The sequence below is a fragment of the Dermochelys coriacea genome, chromosome 1, assembly GCF_009764565.3.
Source record: "Dermochelys coriacea isolate rDerCor1 chromosome 1, rDerCor1.pri.v4, whole genome shotgun sequence".
Classification (NCBI taxonomy): domain Eukaryota; kingdom Metazoa; phylum Chordata; order Testudines; family Dermochelyidae; genus Dermochelys; species Dermochelys coriacea.
The window spans coordinates 279,552,713-279,573,818 of NC_050068.2; the positions used below are offsets into that span (position 1 = coordinate 279,552,713).

A 21,106-nucleotide genomic window follows, 5' to 3' on the forward strand; every position below is an offset into this window, starting at 1 on the left:
GAATATTCTATTCACTCTTCATATTGATGGAGCAGCCATAATCTTTAAGGTTGAGTTTTGTCTGTGCTGGTACAATATGCAGTTGTGCATATAACTGGGACAGAATGTCATAATTCTGTTGGTATGAAAGAGATTAGCAAAGCCATCAAAAACTGTGTCAAAATTCCATTTCCTTCACACTTATTATCTAGAAATTTGACCCCTTCATAAACAAGCTGTGGAAACAATTGGCTTGATCCTGCACAGTCTTAACTCATGAGTGTCAGGAATCAGGGCTTGCAGCAGAGCTAGTCTCCAGGCAGCCTCACCAGTATAGCTGGCCTGTCTGATTATCCACGCTGCCTGATTGGCTTCAGAGGTCAGCAGGCTGGCTCTTACACCAACAGCAGCAACAGCTCACTGGCTTCACAATGCTCATGCCCACCACTGTGACTAGTCTTGTGTTACCATGTTCTTGCTGCTCCTGCCTTGCACTCAGCCTTGGTCCTGCCCAGTGATGAGCTGCCAAAATCTTAACATCTGGTTCCCTATAAAAAGTTCTGATTTAAGGGATGTGCCCCAGTATGTATTTTTTGTACCCACAGGGTTACCATACGTCCGTATTTTCCCGGGAGGAATTTTTAAAATTTAAAAATTCCTCCTGGACAGCGATTTAAGAACCAAAAAGCCTGACCTGTCCGGGAAAATACGGATGTATGTTAACCCTGCCTAAATTTCTTTTTTAAAAAGATGGGCCTAAACTAGAAATGAGCTCCACATGTGTGGGTCCCCGCCACTCACTGGGGGTGTGCTAGGGTGACCAGATGTCCCAATTTTATAGGGACAGTCCCGATATTGGGGTCTTTTTCTTATATAGGCTCTTATTACCCCCCACCCCCGTCCAGATTTTTCTTGCTGTCTGGTCACCCTAGGGTGTTCACATGTGTAGGTCCCAGCTGCTTCCTGCCCTCCTCATTGAAGCAGGTGTGCAGGGTTACTTCCCTGGGAACTGCAGGGTACCAGTGGATGTGGTGCCAGCTGCAGACAGGGGCATGGGGCAAGGCTAGCTGGAGGCAGGGGGTGCAGGGCTGGCTGCGGGCAGGGCAGGAGGTGTGGAGCTGGCTGGAGACAGGAGGGTGCGGGGTTGGCTGGAGGCAAGGAGGTGTGGGGCTGGCTGGAGACAGGGCAGGCGCTGACTGGAGGTGTGGGGCTGGCTGGAGACAGGGCAGGGGCTGACTGGAGGTAGGGACTGGCTGCAGGCAAGGGGTGCAGGGCTGGCTGGAGGCAGGGGCTGGCTGCTCACGGGGAGAGCAGCTCAGAGCAGCCCAAGGAGCAGGACACAGCCCAGGCCCAACAGAGTAGCCGGGGACCCACCAGGCAGCATCAGGAGCCCCAGGGCCAGGGGAGCAGCAGCAGCAACAGGGCTCGTGCCCAAGGCCAGGCGGCAGCACACGTGGCTCCCGCAGCAGCGCCCCCAGCAGACGGAGGAGGAATTACATCACTTCCCAGCCGGAGCCCATCAAAGCCTCAGCGCCCCTGCGGGGAAGCGGGTTAACAACTGGTTCTAAAACTGCTTCAAAATTTAACAACTGGATTCGTGCGAACCAGTGCGAACCAGCTCCAGCTCACCACTGGTCCTGCCCTTGCCTTGAACCCCTCCTCACCTGATACCCAGCTTGCTCTAGTTCCTGTCCTTTGGCTCGACCCTTGACGCTGGTATCCAGTTCCTGCCTTCAAGTTTGATCTTTGGCTTTGACTCCTGACTATGGCTCTGACCCTAGCCACTAGGCCTGATGCCTGCTCCAACCACTAGGCCTGACACCTGCTCTGTCCACTAGGCTAGACCACCCTTGTGAACTAGAATGAGAGACATTTGAATACATTTGAATACATGAGTAGTTCCATTGAGTTCAATTGGACTACTTGTGCATAAAATTATTTGTATGCTAAGGTCTTTACAGGATCAAGCCTATTCTGTATAATAGGAACAGTCAGCTTCTCTAAGTATGATTTCTTTCATTTATAATATACATTTTAAGTTGGCACAGTTAGAACATTTGGTCTGTTACCTAGGACTTTCATGGATTTTTTACATAATCCTAACATTTGTTCATTTGGTCAGATAATTTCAGTTGATTCCAAACCTGATCATTTGACAAATACTTGAAATACTTGCTGAAATTTCCAGAAGTCTTGAAAAGCTGATGCATACTCTCACTTATATATTTGACTCGTAGATTGCAGTGGTAGAAGAAGATGGACGTGAAGATAAAGCTACAATAAAATGTGAAACCTCTCCTCCTCCAACACCCAGAGCCATCAGGATGACTCATACCCTTCCTTCTTCATACCACAATGATGCCAGAAGGTAAGAAGCTCATAACATGAGTCAGAAATTCACAACTTGACCATGTTATATCTTTCTGAAATTATATGATTCTTCTGATTTCCCAGTACATCCTGACTTTTTTTTTTGAGATTGTATGACCTGCAAGTCAGAAAATGTCCTTTTCTTTGTCTTTTCTACAAATCCAAGCACTACACCAGTGCTAAAAAAATAAATAAATATCGGGTCTGTTCTGTCTTATGTCATGTCTTGGTCTAACTTTAAGTTATAACTACTTTAGAACAGGAACCTTAATATTCACCTGAAAGAGTGCTGTTAATGATGATAATCCTGATGGATGAGGAAGACAAGGACAAGGGGAATTCAGGGCAAGAAGTACCTCTGATAAATGAATCTTGTATTTTGCAGGAGGCCAAGAGACAGCACTGATGTGGATATAGGGGATGGGTAAACTGAGAATCCAGAGAAGAGGGGCGAGTAGATTCATTAAGACCAGGTCAACTCATTAGAAACTTTTACCAGTGTTGTAATATCAGTTGGGTCTGATTTTTAATAACATTTCTGTGCTTGGCAAAAGCCCTAATGTAGATACAATTATACCATCATAAACATTTTGCCAGACTATCTTATTTAACTTGGGGAAGCAATATAAGCCATACCAGTTAAAGCACTTTTTTTGCCAGTATACATTGTGTCCATACTAGGATTTGGAACCATATAACTATATCAGCAAACTTTTTCTAGTGTAAACCTGGCCTAAGAAAGAGAAAATATTTCAGGACTGGAAATATTTGCTGTAAATTAATTTTCCCTAGGTTCACCCGTTTGAAAAAAATAGTGAAAATGAATTTTGAAACAATCATTTCTAGTGATAGCTATGCAGCATTGCTCCCTAACATGAAAGATGTAATATAAATATGTGACCAGCATGTCTTGCATTTCTTGTACAGTAATTATACAAGAAAAAAATACATATTCAAAGAGGTAAAATAAAATCACTGAAAGAGGGAAACAGCTGTGAAAAGAAAAGAAATAAGGGAACACAAAAAGAATTACAGAATATGATTTTAAAATGGAAAGTAGCCACTAGGTAATACAGAAAACAGGTTACACAGCATATATTTTTCTATTCTTAATTTTATCCCTATCAAACTTAATTATAAAATCACCTGTGTCACTAACTACTTCTTCCCTTGGTGTTTACATCCTTGAAATGTAGATGGTTGTATCCTCCTAACTGTTGTGTTCTACTTGTAAGCTGATCAGTGTTATTTGATACAAACCCTAATTCATTATATTGATTATTCGAAGGTGACAGATAACCAACTCTTTTACTCACATGGCTGTGTCTTGGCCAATTGGAATGTGCTTAGTCATTGAAGGATGTAATAAATATATAATATAGAGTACACACCATTAAAATGCAAATAGTTGTCAACTATTATTACACTGTGGAATCCAAAGCTGGGCACAGGAAATAACTGCATTATCTGAGATAATACTGAATGGCAAATACTGGTAAATGTGGACTCCCAATAGCAAATGCTGAATTCAGTATATCCATATAGAATATATAGTAATCTGTTTTGCAAAACATTCCTTTTTAAAGTTAAATCCATGAAGGTAACCTGTAAAGTCAATATGTCTGCATAGAGTTTTATAAATGCTCAAATCTTAATTGCTTTGATTTAAATATATAGTCAATAATGTATGTTGTATTTGGTTAATGAGTGAGACAAACAGAAATAATCTGATTGAAGTTTACTTTCTGTAATTGTCTAATTACACAATGTAAATGAGATAAAAACTTTGTCATTGATATATTTTTCTTTACAATAACACTTCAAATTTCAGTTGGGAAGCCATATATTGCTGTGGTTCATATATTGCCCAGCATCATATTTGGCAAAACAAATTTAAAAGACTCTTTACATTTTATTTCCTCTTTGCCATTTTCGTGGGTTTGCTTCAGCTTGATTGAGACAAGAACATTAGACATTGTACTATTCTATATGTTGCTAAGCTGTACAGGAAAGAAAACATCAATAATTTGATTGATTGTTCTAATTATGAAGAGGCTCTTATTAGATTCTTGTTTGCACAGCTGCTCAGGAGAAAATGAATCCTAGCCAAGAGAATAATATATTGCCTATCTCTTCTTTTCTATTTTACAGTAGTTTGCCTACTTCACTAGAGCCAGAAAGTATTGGTCTTGGCAGTGCCAGTAGCAGCCAGGACTCCCTACACAAAGCTCCCAAGAAGAAAGGAATCAAGTCTTCAATAGGACGTTTGTTCGGTAAAAAAGAGAAGGCTCGACTTGGACAGCTCAGTAAGGAATTAGTTGTACCAGGCCTAGGTCATTGGTCCACTGTCATTTTTGTGTATATGTTTTGCTTCTTTTTTGTTTTCCAAATGGCATATTCCTCTTTTGTACTGGCAAGAACCTTTCCATTAAATTTCATTATAGTAATGAGCATATTTATCAGGAATTGTTATAATCATGATCTAAATGATAGGAAATCTATTATGCTAACGAGCTTCATTGTTTCATGAGAGTTATCTTCAATGGGACTACTCACATGTTTAAAATTAAGGACATGCTTAAATACTTTGTTGTATTAGGGCAAAATTGCTAACATACCCTGAACTAATAAAAATAGAAGGGTAATAGTTTCTGTTCCTACAGTAATGAGCTTGTCTTAATAATGCAATCTGGGAGTTTCTCAAAACTCAATGTAACAACCCTTCAGTTTTCCAGTCTCTCACTGGGTAGCAGTTCCCTGCTGTTTTGGTCATACCTTGGCTGTCCTCTTGCTATGGTCACATTTACCACTGAAACTCCCATTCTCTTTCCACAATTCAATGCATTTTTCCTGGCAGCTGTGACTTTCATTTAATTTATTTAATGGCACTAAATCTGCCTCTAAGTCTGACTGGCTTCCATTATGCTTCTTAGCGGACAAACTTTACAGAGCAGAAACAGAGAAAAAAACAGTGTGTTCAGGAAATAAGTACTTCAGTCCAGATTGTCATTCTTGATACTAATTTGAAAAAATCTAATTATAATGTCCTTTAGGCTACTGCTCAGAAGACATATCAGTCAGAATGTGATGTTATATAGCATCCAGATAGCTATGAGAGCCTAAAAGAGATGTGATAGTTTGACGTGGTTCCTGTTGCAACATACAGCAGTGGTAGAGTCATAACTTCCATTATAATTCATATTAAAAAGCTTCCTATTGTCAGTTTACGTTACACTAGTTTGGGATATATTTTCAGATGTAACTTCATACTCACCATTTTGCTATAGCTGAGGGTATAATCATGAAATCTTTAGGTTTCAGAGTAGCAGCCGTGTTAGTCTGTATTCGCAAAAGAAAAGGAGTACTTGTGGCACCTTAGAGACTAACAAATTTATTAGAGCATAAGCTTTCGTGAGCTACAGCTCACTTCATCGGATGCATTTGGTGGAAAAAACAGAGGAGAGATTTATATACACACACACACAGAGAACATGAAACAATGGGTTTATCATACACACTGTAAGGAGAGTGATCACTTAAGATAAGCCATCACCAGCAGCGGGGGGGGGGGAAAGGAGGAAAACCTTCCATGGTGACAAGCAGGTAGGCTAATTCCAGCAGTTAACAAGAATATCAGAGGAACAGTGGGGGGTGGGGTGGGGGGGAGAAATACCATGGGGAAATAGTTTTACTTTGTGTAATGACTCATCCATTCCCAGTCTCTATTCAAGCCTAAGTTAATTGTATCCAGTTTGCAAATTAATTCCAATTCAGCAGTCTCTCGTTGGAGTCTGTTTTTGAAGCTTTTTTGTTGAAGTATAGCCACTCTTAGGTCTGTGATCGAGTGACCAGAGAGATTGAAGTGTTCTCCAACTGGTTTTTGAATGTTATAATTCTTGACAGTCTGATTTGTGTCCATTCATTCTTTTACGTAGAGACTGTCCAGTTTGGCCAATGTACATGGCAGAGGGGCATTGCTGGCACATGATGGCATATATCACATTGGTAGATGTGCAGGTGAACGAGCCTCTGATAGTGTGGCTGATGTGATTAGGCCCTATGATGGTATCCCCTCAGATCTTGGGAGATAGACCAGTCCTTGCTTATAGACAGCCCCCCAATCTGAAGCAAATACTCACCAGCAACCACACACCACACAACAGAACCACTAACCCAGGAACCTATCTTGCAACAAAAGCCCGTTGCCAACTCTGTCCACATATCTATTCAGGGGATACCATCATAGGGCCTAATCACATCAGCCACACTATCAGAGGCTCGTTCGCACTGCACATCTACCAATGTGATATATGCCATCATGTGCCAGCAATGCCCTCTGCCATGTACATTGGCCAAACTGGACAGTCTCTACGTAAAAGAATGAATGGACACAAATCAGACGTCAAGAATTATAACATTCAAAAACCAGTTGGAGAACACTTCAATCTCTCTGGTCACTCGATCACAGACCTAAGAGTGGCTATACTTCAACAAAAAAGCTTCAAAAACAGACTCCAACGAGAGACTGCTGAATTAGGAATTAATTTGCAAACTGGATACAATTAACTTAGGCTTGAATAGAGACTGGGAATGGATGAGTCATTACACAAAGTAAAACTATTTCCCCATGGTATTTCTCCCCCCACCCCCCACTGTTCCTCTGATATTCTTGTTAACTGCTGGAATTAGCCTACCTGCTTGTCACCATGGAAGGTTTTCCTCCTTTCCCCCCCCCCTGCTGTGGGTGATGGCTTATCTTAAGTGATCACTCTCCTTACAGTGTGTATGATAAACCCATGTTTCATGTTCTCTGTGTGTGTTGTATATAAATCTCTCCTCTGTTTTTTTCCACCAAATGCATCCGATGAAGTGAGCTGTAGCTCACGAAAGCTTATGCTCTAATAAATTTGTTAGTCTCTAAGGTGCCACAAGTACTCCTTTTCTTTTCATGAAATCTTTAGTCATTTAAAATCTTATGGACATCCATTTGAGTTTTATCTTGGTAAGGACTTCATAAGATCTTTTGTCCAAATTATAAACTTAGAAAATATCACTCTTCTTTAGATGGTATCACTTATGTTTAGGGAGGAAGGATGGTGCTAGAGGTAAGGGCCCTACCTTAGCACATAGAAGACTGAGGTTTCAATTCCCTTCTCTATCACAGGCTTCCTGTGTGACCTTAGGCAAGTTACTCAGCCTTTTTGTGCCTCAGTTCTGTATATGTAAAATGGGGATAATAGCACTTCCCTATCTCTCAGGGGGTTGTGAGCATAAATGCGTTAAAGATTGTGAAGTATTCAGAAACTACAGTAATGGGAACCAGACAAGTCCATGAGAGAGATTGTAAAACATTTCACCAATTTGAAATGTATTTGGCTAACTTGAGTGCCTGACGTTGGAAGCCTAAATCCATATTGAAATCTGCTCCTGATATATCACAATCAAGAACCACATAACTAAGGTTCCATATAAGAAAATAGGTTGATATTAGGGTCAATCCATCAGTATAAAATCAAAGAATTCAGAATTTTTGTTCTATATCTCTCTCGTTATGGACACCTATCTTCCACTCTTTGCCTACTAAAACCCTGTGTTCTTGAAAAGGATGATTTTTAATCATAATTAAGCTTCACTTGCTTTATCAATGGGAAGAATGAAAATCTGATTTATTCAATCATCTGTAGTTTAGTGCATTTCAGAATCAATTAAATGGGTATCTCAAGTCAATCTGCATGTTCCCATCTGCACTGATTGAGAAAGTTATATCTTTAGACTCGGTTATTAATTCCCATTTACATTCCATGAGACAAATTTTATTGATACTGGCAAATTATATATAATATTGTATTAATTTACAGTAACTCAGAGCCAGAGAAGAAGATAAAATAAACGTATTGATGTTCCATGCTGCTCTTTACAGTGCAGAATGGAAAATTCCTGTAAAGATTGTCTCAGAAGCAACAGAAGATGACAGTAAATTACTGTCTTAATAATACCTAAAATGTTAATGCTATATATGCATAATTGTTCAAACACATTTATAATCCCCAAGCAACAACTCATGAACTTTCAGACAGACATTAGTAATATTTGCAACATATGATTGTCTGGCTATGCCAGAAGGAGAGCAGGAGACACTGGATGTGGTTTTAATTAGGCTGCAACTTTATTCTTAAAATATGTGGCTGTACCCACAATAAAATGTACAGTGTATGTAGTTCCAGTCTCATTTCCCTATGTTTGGGGGCTGCCATCTTCCTTCTCCTTTTCCATCCTGGTCTAGCCATCCTGCTGCTGGGACCCCAACACGTTCTATGAGGTTTAAAGGAGAGAGGGTTGACTCTCTGCTGTACAATTGTATTTGCCCGAACCCCCTTTTTCACTCCTTTAAGTATGCCTCCTTTAATCCTATACCAATCCACTTTATCTGATCTGTATCCCCTGGACATCCATCACGGGTTTACATAAATGAGTTGTGACATTATAACCTAACCACCGTTTCCTAACCTAATAGATCCCCAACTCACTGTGGGGAAGGCGAAAAAACATACATTTTAAATAAACATAGCCAGGATTCAATAAACATACTATTACATATGATAACCAAAAACAAGAAGCAAAAGCATTTTTAGACGCTATAAGGGTGATCACTGTGCTACTGAAATACAGAGCAGTTTGTGTCCTCTTTAATTTGTAACCAAGGCAGATAAGAGAGGAAATGAAGTCTTTTGTGGCAGGCAGCTTTGATATGGTTACACTGATATAGAGCTAGTATTTTAAAGGTGATACAAGATAGTAGCAAAAACACAGACAAAGTACAAATTTTTACAGTATTGCTTGAATTAGCTCCATAATAACTATAATTATATCGTTAAAACTGTATTACAAGTTACATTAACATTAGGATGCTATGTTGTGGGACTTACACATCATTGTACCTCTGATGGCTAAAATCAGATTTTTAATGTGTTGTCACAAATTAACTTGACAAAAGGAAATAAAATTAAATCCTTATTTTCTATAGGATTCTATACTTCTTTCTCCAGGTTTCACTAATGTTGATGTGACCTGTGCAAGTACAAATTTACTATTACAAATATTCATTTTTTCCTGTTATTTGGAAGATACTTTCCCTTTTCTTCAATAAAGCAACAAACAGCATTAAATAGATCTAATTGACTAGCCTCAGCAAAAATGTTAATTCTTTTTTATATATTTGTGTGTGCAGTCATAAGCAGGTGTGTGCACGTACACATATGCAGACTAGCAGAGTACACTTAAAAAGATCATCTCAGTGCCAAAGATGTTTCTGGTTCCAGCAACTTTAAGTATACTTAATATTTCTGGAACCAGTAAAACAGCTATATGTATATACATTCTCACAATCTCCAGTTTTAGTTATGTTGATAAAAAACAATATTGGAACATCAGGAGTTTTACCACTGACTTTAATAGGGCCAAGATTTCACCTAGATAATTTCCTTGTACCAAATTTCTTGTATGTATGAAGAGAACTGGTTTTCCAGTGGTAAATCTGTTGCACTCTGAGTTATTATTCTTTCAATGTCTGCTAAATTATTTGCATTTACTATCCAAAGTCTAACACATTCCTTAACATATTTATACTTCTTTAAAGATTTTGGGGGGACTTCACATCTTTTGTAACTCGTCTGACTTTATCATCTTGGCATCTTCTCACATCCTTTTGGAATATCATGTTAAACTTTCTTTTTGTGTTTCTTCTCATGTATATTTTTAGCTATATCTGTCCCTAATACAAACCATACATTATAGTGATTTTTAGATCCCGATTATATAAGCTGATTTCTGTGTGTGCAAGGTGTGGATCAGTTGCAGGACAGGAGTGTTATAAAGCACTTATCTCATTCACATATACACTTAAGACTATGGCTGTCATAAGGCCAGGTTTGCCATCCTTTCTTGGTTATTCAAACAGCACAATCTGTATTTTGTAAAGTATATTATACTAAGAATGTTTTTCATTCTGTAAAAGTTACTGCACTCAAACTACCTATATCTAAAGCAACTTAATCTGCACAAAAGAGTGTAACGTGATATCTTTATAGGGTCAGAAAGAAACATATGATAAGTTTCTATAAAACATCTATCAAAGGACACTAACAATAAAGCAATGTATAAGGTGATTTTTGTGTGTATGTGTGATCAGATGCATGGCTGCCATCTTGGAAGTTATGTGGCTTATGCCCTGTTTACAATACTGACAATGTACTCTTGTTCCTTAGACAGTTATAAGAGTAGAATGATTTATATTTTAAAAGGAAGACTTTAAAACAGTCACTTGTTCTTCAGCACCAGCAAACTGATGCACAATAGATTTTTGCACTCGCTTGACTGAGCTGCATGTAAAAGTGGCTTGCAGATTTCAGGGTTATATTTCCTCTATGTGATACCCTATATCCATTTGTTTCTGATTTTTTTTTTAGAAAAATTAGTTGCTTAAAGTAACTAACATTGTAAATTCTATTATGTTATCCGAGATAATGCCAGTATCTAATAGGTACTACTAATTCAGGGCCATACTGTGACTACAGACTTGCACTAAGAAGTTGCCATGGAGCAGTAGTTTTCAACCAGGGGTTCGTGTACCCCTGGGGGTACTCAGAGGTCTTCCAGGGGGTACATCAACTCATCTAGATATTTGCCTAGTTTTACGACAGGCTACATAAAAAGCACTAGCGAAGTCAGTACAAACTAAAATTTCATACAGACAATGATTTACTTATACTGCTCTATTTAATACACACTGAAATGTAAGTACAATATTTATATTCCAATTGATTTATTTTATAATGATATGGTAAAAATGAGACAGTGAGTAATTTTTCAGTAATAGCATGCTGTGACACTTTTGTATTTTTATGTCTCATTTTGTAAGCAAGTAGTTTTTAAGAGAGGTGAAACTTGGGGGTACGCAAGACAAATCAGACTCCTGAAAAGGGTACAGTCATCTGGAAAGGTTGAGAACCACTGCCATAGAGTAGGGGATGTAAAATGTCCTCTTCCTCCTTTGCCTCATTTACCTACATCATGGGCAGTAGCGTGGGAGGGGAAGCAGTCTCCATGGAGCTAATACATCCACCTCCCCACGTGCAGGTGAGAAGTGAGCAGAGACAGCAGGTTGGGTACTACATACTGCTGTTCACTCTCTTCCCCGAGCAGCAGGGAAAATAAGCAGAGTCACAGTATCCCCCCTCAGATGCTCTTGGAACACCACAACAACATACTTCCCTTTTTCAGGGCAGATCATATAGTCACAATCTAGCCCTCAGTTTTTAACATGGTTTGACATGAGATAGCTAGATAGACATAAGAACAGCCATACTTGGTCAGACCAAAGGTTCATCAAGCCCAGTATCCTATCCTCTGGCAGTGCCCAATGGCAGGCATCCAAAGGGAATGAACAGACAGGTTATCATCAAGTGATCCATGCCCTGTCACCCAATCCCAGCTTCTGGCAAAAAGAGGCTAGGGACACCATTCCTGCCCATCCTGGCTAATAGCCATTCATGGACCTATCTTCCATTAATCTATCTCTTTTGAACCTCTTTTGGTCTTCACAACACCCTCTGGCAAGAAGTTCCAGAGGCTGACACTTCATTGCATGAAAAAATATTTTCTTGTGTTTGTTTTAAACCTGCTACCAATTTGGTGGCCCCTTGTTCTTGTATTATGAGAAGGAGTAAATAACACTTCCTTATTTACTTTCTCCACACCGCTCATGATTTTATAGACCTCTATCATATCCCCCCTTAGTCACCTCTTTTCCAAGCTGAAAAGTCTTATTAATCTCTCCTCATATGGAAGCCGTTCTATACCCCTAATCATTTTTGTTGCACTTTTCTGAACCTTTTCCAATTCCAATATATCTTTTTTGAGATGGGGCAACCACATCTGCACACAGTATTCAAGATGTGGGCGTACCATGGATTTATATAGAGGCAATGTGATATTTTCTGTCTTATTATCTGTCCCTTTCTTGATGATTCCCAACATTCTGTTTGCTTTTTTGGCTGCCGCTGCACATTGAGTGGATGATTTCAGACAACTATCCACAATGACTCCAAGATCTCTTTCTTGAGTGGTAACAGCTAATTTAGACCCCATCATTATATATGTATAGTTGGGATTATGTTTTCCAATGTGTATTACTTTGCATTTGTCAACATTATATTTCATCTGCCATTTTGTTGCCCAGTCACCCAGTTTTGTGAGATCCTTTTGTAGCTCTTCGCAGTCTACCTGGGACTTAACTATCTTGAGTAGTTTTGTATCATCTGCAAATTTTGCCACCTCACTGTTTACCCCTTTTTCCCTATCGTTTCTGAATATGTTAAATAGGACTGGGCCCAGTACAGATCCCTGGTCTGTCTGTCTGTCAGTCACAGTTAACGCATGTGATTAATGCAAAACTAATTAACTAAATTTTAGAAGTTGTGATGTTTTCATTGCATTGTTAAACAATAATAGAATAGCAATTTAAATTTATTATAAATATTTTTGGATGTTTTTCTACATTTTCAAAAATATTGATTTCAATTACAATATAGAATACAAAGTGTACAGAGCTCACTTTATACTATTTTGATTACAAATATTCACACTGTAAAACAGATAAAACAAAAGTAATAGTATTTTTCAATGCACCTCATATAATTCCACTGCATCCCACTTGTTGTTCACTCAGACAAACAAGTTTGTTTATATTTACAGGAGATAATGCTGCCTGCTTTTTATTTACAATGTCACCTGAAAGTGAGTACAGTACAGGCATTCACATGGCACTGTTGTAGCTGGCGTTGCAAGGACTTTACATGCTGGATAAGCTAAACATGTATATGCCCCTTCCTGCTTTGACTTGTAGGCTCTGAAGTTTTACACTGTTTTGTTTTTAAATGAAGTTATGTAAAAAAAACAATCTACATTTGGAAGTTGCGCTTTCATGGTAAAGAGACTGCACTACAGTACTTACTTGTATGAGGTGACTGGAAAGGTGCTATTTCTCTTATTTTATCCTTTTTACAGTGCACATATTTCTAATAAAAATAATATAAAGTGAGCTCTATACACTTTGTATTCTGTGTTGTAATTGAAATCAATGCATTTGAAAATGGAGAAAAACATCCAAAATATGTATAATACATTTTAAATCGGCATTCTGTTATTGTTTAACAGTATGATTAAAATTGTGATTAATCACAACTATTTTTAATCTAACAATTATTTTTTTAATAATTTGACAGCCCTACTAGCTATCTATCCTCAAGAAGGGATGGTCGGTCCAGTGGTTAAGATGGGACTGGGACTTAGAAGACTCAGGTTGAGTTCCGTGCTTCACCACAGGCTTCCTTTGCAACCTGGTGCTAGTCACTAAGGATATGTCTACACTTTGAGCGGGAGGAGTAATTTCCAGCTCAAGGAGACCTGTGCTATCTTGCATATGTATCTTGTATCTTGGACAAGAACATACTTGGGGAGGGGAAAGGGCCTCCATGGCCACACTGTTTTTAGTGTGGTAGCTTAATGAAAGCTAGCACGGGTATGTCTCCTTGAGCTAGGGCCTGTCCTGTAAAACATATTCATTAGTGAACTGGAAAAAAGAGGTGAATAGTGAATTGACAAAGATTGCAGACAATACAAAATCATTCAAGATAGTGAAGTCCAAAGCAGACTATGAGGAGTTACAGAGGGATCTCTCAAAACTGGGTGGCTGTGCAACAAAATGGCAGATGAAATTCAACATTGATAAGTGCAAAGTAATGGACATTGGAAAAAATAATCCCAACCATACATATCTAATGATTGGTTCTAAATTGCATTCTAAGAGATCTTGAAGTTACTTTGATAGTTCTCTGTAAACTTCTGCTCAATGTGCACCAGTTGTCAAAAAAGCTAGCAGTATCTTCTGAACTATTAAGAAAAGGATAGAAAATAAGACAGAAAATATCATAATATCACTATATAAATACATGGACCAATGCCTTGAATATTGTGCCCAGTCCTGGTTGGCCCATCTCAAAAAGGACATAGTAGAACTGGAAAAGGTTTAGAGAAGGGCAACAAGGATGATCACAGGTGTGGAATGGATTCCATATGAGGAGAGACTAAAAAGATTAGGGCTGTTCATCTTAGAAAAGAGATGACTTAACAGGGATATGATAGAGGTCTATAAAACCATGATGGCATAGAAGAAGTGAATAGAGAAGAGTTATTTACTCTTTCATATAATATAAAACTGGCTATTATCCAGTGAAATTAATAGGCCTCAGGTTTAATGCAAACAGGAGGAAGTACTTCTTCACACAACTAACCTATTGAATTCATTGTCATGGGATGTTGTGATGGCCCAAAATATATTAATATATTATATATATTATTATATTATATATATATATATATATATATATATATATATATATATATATAAGTGTATACGTTCAAGTAGGATAGGTCTTCAATGACTGTTAGCCAAGGTGGTGAGGGATGCAACACCAGGATCAGGGTGATCCTCAATCTCTGACTACTAGAAGCTGGGAGAGGAAGACAGGACCGGATCATTCCATAACTGCCCTGTTATGTACATTCCTCCTGAAGCTCTGGTTCAGGCCACTGTCAGAGACAGGATACCAGGCAAGATGGACCATGGTTTGAGCTAGTCTGGCAGCTCTTATGTTCTTAATTACATCTCCAGCTCGAAGTACTGACACACCCGTAGTCTCCCTTTGTCTCGGTCCCCCATCTGTGAAATGGGAATAATAGTATTTCCCTCACGGATAGGGGTGTTTTGAGGTTAAAAACATTACTCAGATCTTTCCAAGTAGTGAGAAGGATATATAAAGACTTTGTCAACGTTTGGTCAGATTTGTTCCTTAATTCTCTCATTATAAATGGGAAGTAGGTACCTATTTCTCAGCAAGCAGTAGACTTAAAAAGAGAAAAATAAATAAGTAAAGTAAAAATTGGGTTGGGTTGAGAAGGGGAATAATCAGAAAAGAACTATGAGGAAATATATTCCTTTTTGCTTACTGTTTCAACACAGGAGGTTTTATGGAAACAGAGGCTGCTGCACAGGACTCTCTGGGGTTAGGCAAACTGGGAACTCAAGCAGAAAAAGACCGAAGACTAAAGAAAAAGTAGGTTGCTTGTTCATTTTATTTTCATCATACCTTGTTCATATTTTGATTTTGTGTGTTGTCTTAGGTATGCACATAATTGAAAGCATGACCAAACAAATGACTATATTTGTCTGACACTAGCAGTTGACCATTATGTGAGTTTTCACGGGATTATTGTTTTTAAAAACTCCACATAAAATAATAGAAATATGTGGTAATAGAGTACACTTTATAAAGGTAAAATAATTTATCATTTAAAAAAAACCTATGAGTTTAAAAGAAAGGAACATTTTTTTAGTTTGACATTACAGTTTAATTACTACATCCTGTGCTAATTGTGCTTTTTAAAACTACACATGAAATGAAAGAAACATCTTACTAACTCTTTTTGCATGGATTATCCAAAAGAAAAAGAAGAGGTAAGACTGTTTGCATTATCCATTGAGCATATAATTATTGCAATCTATTATAAAATAGAATGATTCCCCACAGAATTGGTAACTTTGCTTTCTCTTTCATCTGCCAGAAAATGACAACCTAGCTTTTTGTGCACATAAATTATAGACTAATTAAATGCCTTCTCCTGCTGCACTTAGTTGTAAAACTGATACACTCTGAGTCATAATAGCTGCAAGAAAGTAGGTAGGCCATTTGAACCCCCGCACCCTACGCCCAGTCTATTAGTCTCATAATTCCAGTGTTATTAGAGGACATCTGAGGAGAAAAAGGACAATCACGCTTTCAAAACTTTTTTTTTAAACAAGCTTATTCCTGTTCTTTAATTACTGTTTGAGTGTCAACATTTTACTTCCTAAGACTCTTTTTGATCTTTCATATTTACAGTATGCTCACGTATCTCAGTCTTCTGCTGATCTTTTACATAGTTTGATGGATACTTTGCAGTATTCCTTCCTTCTAATGCGGAAACTCCAGGGATGTTTTCCAGCCTTGCTGAGTGGTTTTATGTATAGTATGTATTTTAACTACATACTTTTTACCACATGCAGTTATGGTACATGCGATTATTATCGTTAATGTACAAATATGAGTGTTCAATTTAAATGGGTCCTAATCTGTGAATAAGGTAAAGAAGCATTCCTTCAGCATCCTCTCCCAACAGAGAAGAGACCTTGGTCATCAAACTAAGGATACTGTTCTTAAGAATACTACAACAGATCAATCTTTCCTCTGCATCTGGAATTTTTTATCTCTAAATAAATTATTAATTGCCAGTCTGTTATATATTTCATGGAAATTAAACACTTTTTATGGAATTATATTGTAAAAATATCAATAGTTTATCCTTAATTCTACAAAATTTCTTAAGATCTTAAGAGTTGAATCCACCACTGGGAACAGACCATATTGAGTGCCATTAGAAATTCAGCATTCACCATGCTACTCATGTATTTTCCAATACTGCTAATAGAAGATACCACAATACTGCAACCAGTATTGGCTGAAGTGGCAAATGTTGATATTTTAAAGGCTACCACAGTGCCCACAAAAATATTTCAAAATATGTCACTTCTCTTATTCTGTCAGGTTAGTATATATTAACAGAATGTAAAAGTTTTAATCTATATACAATGGACAACACTGAAAATACAGCTTACATGTTAATTGCCTCACACAAATACAATGCCTGGAAAAGTCTTGGATTCGGATACATTGGAGAATATACAAAATAATCTATTCCCAGACCTCTTAGTCTAATCTCTCACAGCCATACTTTCTCGTGCTGTTAGCTTTTCAAAGTTTTCTCTTCTACTGTGTCTGTCCTTGGCTCCTTGTGGAGTAGACATAACCAAATCATGCCCTGACGTGATCTCATTTAGGAATCTTTTCTTTGTGATTATGGCTCATCCACTTAGAATATAATCTTGGGATAGTATTTCAGGTGCATATTTTTCCAGATAGTCCAAGAATATTATTAGATATTATAATATTAATATATATAATAATATAATATTATTATTATTAGAATATAAAAGTAGCAATTGTATGTACTTGCCCTTAATCAGACAAAAGCATTGTCTGTATCCTGAAGGCCTTTGTTCCATCACTTTAGACCTTTAAGAGTGGTCAATCTTTGTAGCTTTTGGTTTCTGAACTATTAAAAGTACTGTTCAGAATACCCCTCGGTTACTTGCAGAGACAAGTTTGGATGTGCTTTGAGTTAGTTCTTTTACTGAGGTCCTTAATTCATTCAATATATAATTGTATGTCTAAGACTAATACAGAAAAATTAAGAATGTAGGTCACAGGTATTTATGGAATTATGAACATTACTGGGATAGGGACCTGTGAAATGTATGGTACAAAATTCACGTTATCAGATCTGCTTTAGAAAGATTAAGGCATTTAATGTAACTGAGACCTTGAAGTGTATTAGAACTTAAAATGGTGCAATACTTCATTTTTAAAGCTTTAAGCAGAAAGGGTTGTCTCAGTATGTCAAAAAGACGGCTGCTACTCTGAAACCTCTCAGTATGTCAGACACTTTTCTTGCCCCCATTTAATAATGCATATCTCCCTCCTTGCATAAATGGAGAGAGGTCTTCTTAGCTGAGAGATGAATACCAATTTGGGTAATATAAGTAAGAGAGAGATTTAGTGTCTCATATTAATGATAGTAGAAATATACTGTACTGACAGGACCTTGTCCATAAACAATGTGGTATCTTTGTAAAAGGTAACTGAGAGAGTTTAACTTTATTAGACTGTCTTGTTTTCTAGTGGCACAGCAACTAACTTTGAGATCAAGCCTTTTGCTTGACTCCTTGCTTCTGTTGATCAGGGTCTGTGAACACTGCAAAGAAAGCAAGCTCAGACCCTGAAGGGGAAGAAGCACCTTACATAGCTTTGTAGTTATTCCTGCCACTTAGCTGGAAGGTCAGATATGAGAAAAAGGCAAAGCAGCATTTTCTAGTAATTATCATACAGGACTGGGAGCAGGAGATGCTGTCTTTGCTGTCTTTGTCACAAACTTGCTATGTGACCTTAGACAAGTCACCTAAATTATCTGTGCCCCAGTTTCCCCTTCAATAAAATGGGAATAAAATGCTTTAATGAGCAGGTGACTTTAATGAAGAAGAATGTGAACCACCGCCTTCTACTGGATAACATCAGATCTGCTCATTCTTAAGCCCTTCCATTAATTATATTGCTTGCAGCTCAGACACTGCTCCTTCAACTCAGGTGGCAGGAGACTGTGGTTTAGGAGTGGGAGAATATGTTTTCTCCATGATGTTGCAGCAAAGTTATGAGTAGCCAAAGTGTGACCACAGATTTGTTACAGTATGAGTTAGCTTTGAGATAATGACAATAATTATTTTTAAATTATTTAAATTTAAGCCACAATATTTCAGAGAAACACTCTCTCAGGGGAAAAATATCTTAAATTTAGAACTCTTAAACATTTTACATTCTGGATTATAATTCTAATTAAATTTACATTACGCTATTTTAGGTCTCTAGCCCTGACTATTTGCATATGCAAAATAAATTTTTGAACAATATCTTTTGCTCTAAGTTTCCTGAAAGAGTACTACACTTCTGCATTTCAAATCCCACTCTTGTGATTATAGTGTAATCAACATATTATTGCACTTCAAAGTTTGCCGACTTCCTGCTTAGAGGATGCTATTTGGCTATTAATGCTATATTTCTATGTATTTTAATTAACTACTTACACACCATTAAAGTGAAATGAAAACCCTTACTCAGTGATAGGCAAGACTTTTGTAGACCTCCCTAAAGAGCCAATTTTCATCCTAGGAATTTGGTTATTACAGTTAGTCATCAGCTATGAATCCTTATCCTAAAAATTCAAGGACACAGGAAACTAGCTCTTCAGAATTTGTTAATTTGATCCCACCATGATGCTAAAAGTGATCCAATAATACAGCTGTTAGTTAGCTGAATCATCTACACATTCATAAAGTTATGTATGTTTTCAGTGAAGCCTGACCACAAAAGACACATGATGTAATAAGACACATTAATTTAAGTATTTTAGAGTTGTATTATTTGTAACTTAAATGTGGTCTAGTGTTCAGAGCATGAAAGTGAATTTCAGGACTCATCTGAGTTTATTCTTATTCTACCAGGGATTTACCGTGCAGTTTTTGCAAATCTATCTCTTACACCTAATTATAACCTTAAAGATCTGTCACAAGGATTAATAAATTTATATAGAGAGCTTTAAGAACTTGTGATCAAAGGTACAATAGAACTGCAAACTATTAGTATCTAAAAGAAACTTGGTTAAGAATAGAGAAATAGGTTTATTCTTACATTTGTTAAGAATTGTTTGCATTGGTATTGTAGCCATGTTGGTCCCAGGATATGATAGAGACAAGGTAGGTGAGGTAATATCTTTTATAGGACCAACTTCTGTTGGCTGAATATACAAGCTTCCGAGCTACACAAAGCTCTTTATCAGGTCTGGGGAAGGAAGCAGAGTGTTTGAACTAAATACAAGTTGGGAAAAATTGTTAAGCAGAAAGAGTAACACAGGTTGGAGGCTGGTACTTGAAGTGAAGTGGGCAACTGGGGGTTAGATTCGCAAAAAGAAAAGGAGTATTTGTGGCACCTTAGAGACTAACAAATTTATTAGAGCATAAGCTTTCGTGAGCTACAGCTCACTTCATCGGATTGTTATGCTTAAAAGATTTGAAGTTGGCAATTAAGGTCAGCAGGCAGTGTGGTGTGTTACAGATTGTTGTAATGAGCCATAAAAGCAGTGTCCCTGTTAAGTCCATGGTTTTTGGTGTCAAGCAGAGTTATGAATTTAAGTTTCCAGGTTTGCCTTTTAAAGGTGTTGTGTGGGTTTACTTTTGAGGACAAGTATTGAAAAATCAACTATAGAGATATCACTTTATGAAAAACGTTTCTCCACGGGTAATACGGTGTTTTGTTTTTTATCATTTTTCTCTGTTAATTTATTCAAGATTATCTGATTTCACGTGCATATTTGTTACTGGGGCATTTGTTGCACTGGATGAGATACACCAGATGTTGTGATAAGCATGTGTAGGACCCATAAATCTTGAAAGGTATGTTGTGGGGGTATTGATCATCATAGCAGTGGAGATTTGTCTACAGATTTTGCATCTGTTCTGGCAGGGCCTGATGCTACTTTGAGTTGGCATGTCCTGGTCTGTGGGAAGCTTGTTTCTGATGATGAGCTTGTTCAGGCTGGAGGATTATTTAAAGGTCAGAAGAGGGGGTTCAGGAAAGATTTCTTGCAGGATGTAGTCCCCATCAAATATGGGTTGTAATTGTTTGATGATACCGCACATGGATTCCATTGTGGGGTGGTAGGTGACAACTAGGGGTGTGTGGTCAGGAATTTTTTTTTCCTGTACTGAAGCAGGTTCTCCCAGGTATTTGGATGGCCCTTTACATAATGGGATCTACTTCTCTAGTGCAGTGTCCTTGTTTAATGAAAGCATTTTTAAGTGTGTTTAGGTGTGTATCCAGGACTTTCTGTTCAGAGCAAATTCTGTGGTACGTGAGTTGTAAATAACAGATCTTTTGGTGTGTCTGGGGTGGTCGCTGGATCTGTGGAGGTAAGTTTGTTGTTTGGTGGGTTTCTT

The 21,106-nt window shown here is 37.8% G+C and overlaps 1 protein-coding gene across 1 annotated transcript in view; it reads left to right on the forward strand.

Moving 5' to 3' along the window:
* PPFIA2 (PTPRF interacting protein alpha 2) overlaps positions 1–21,106 on the forward strand; it is a 617,899-nt gene that overhangs the window by 543,438 nt on the left and 53,355 nt on the right. The window contains 3 exon segments of the mRNA XM_043492739.1: positions 2,217–2,347; positions 4,501–4,655; positions 15,428–15,521. Of these exon segments, the coding sequence (XP_043348674.1) occupies positions 2,217–2,347; positions 4,501–4,655; positions 15,428–15,521 (380 nt within the window).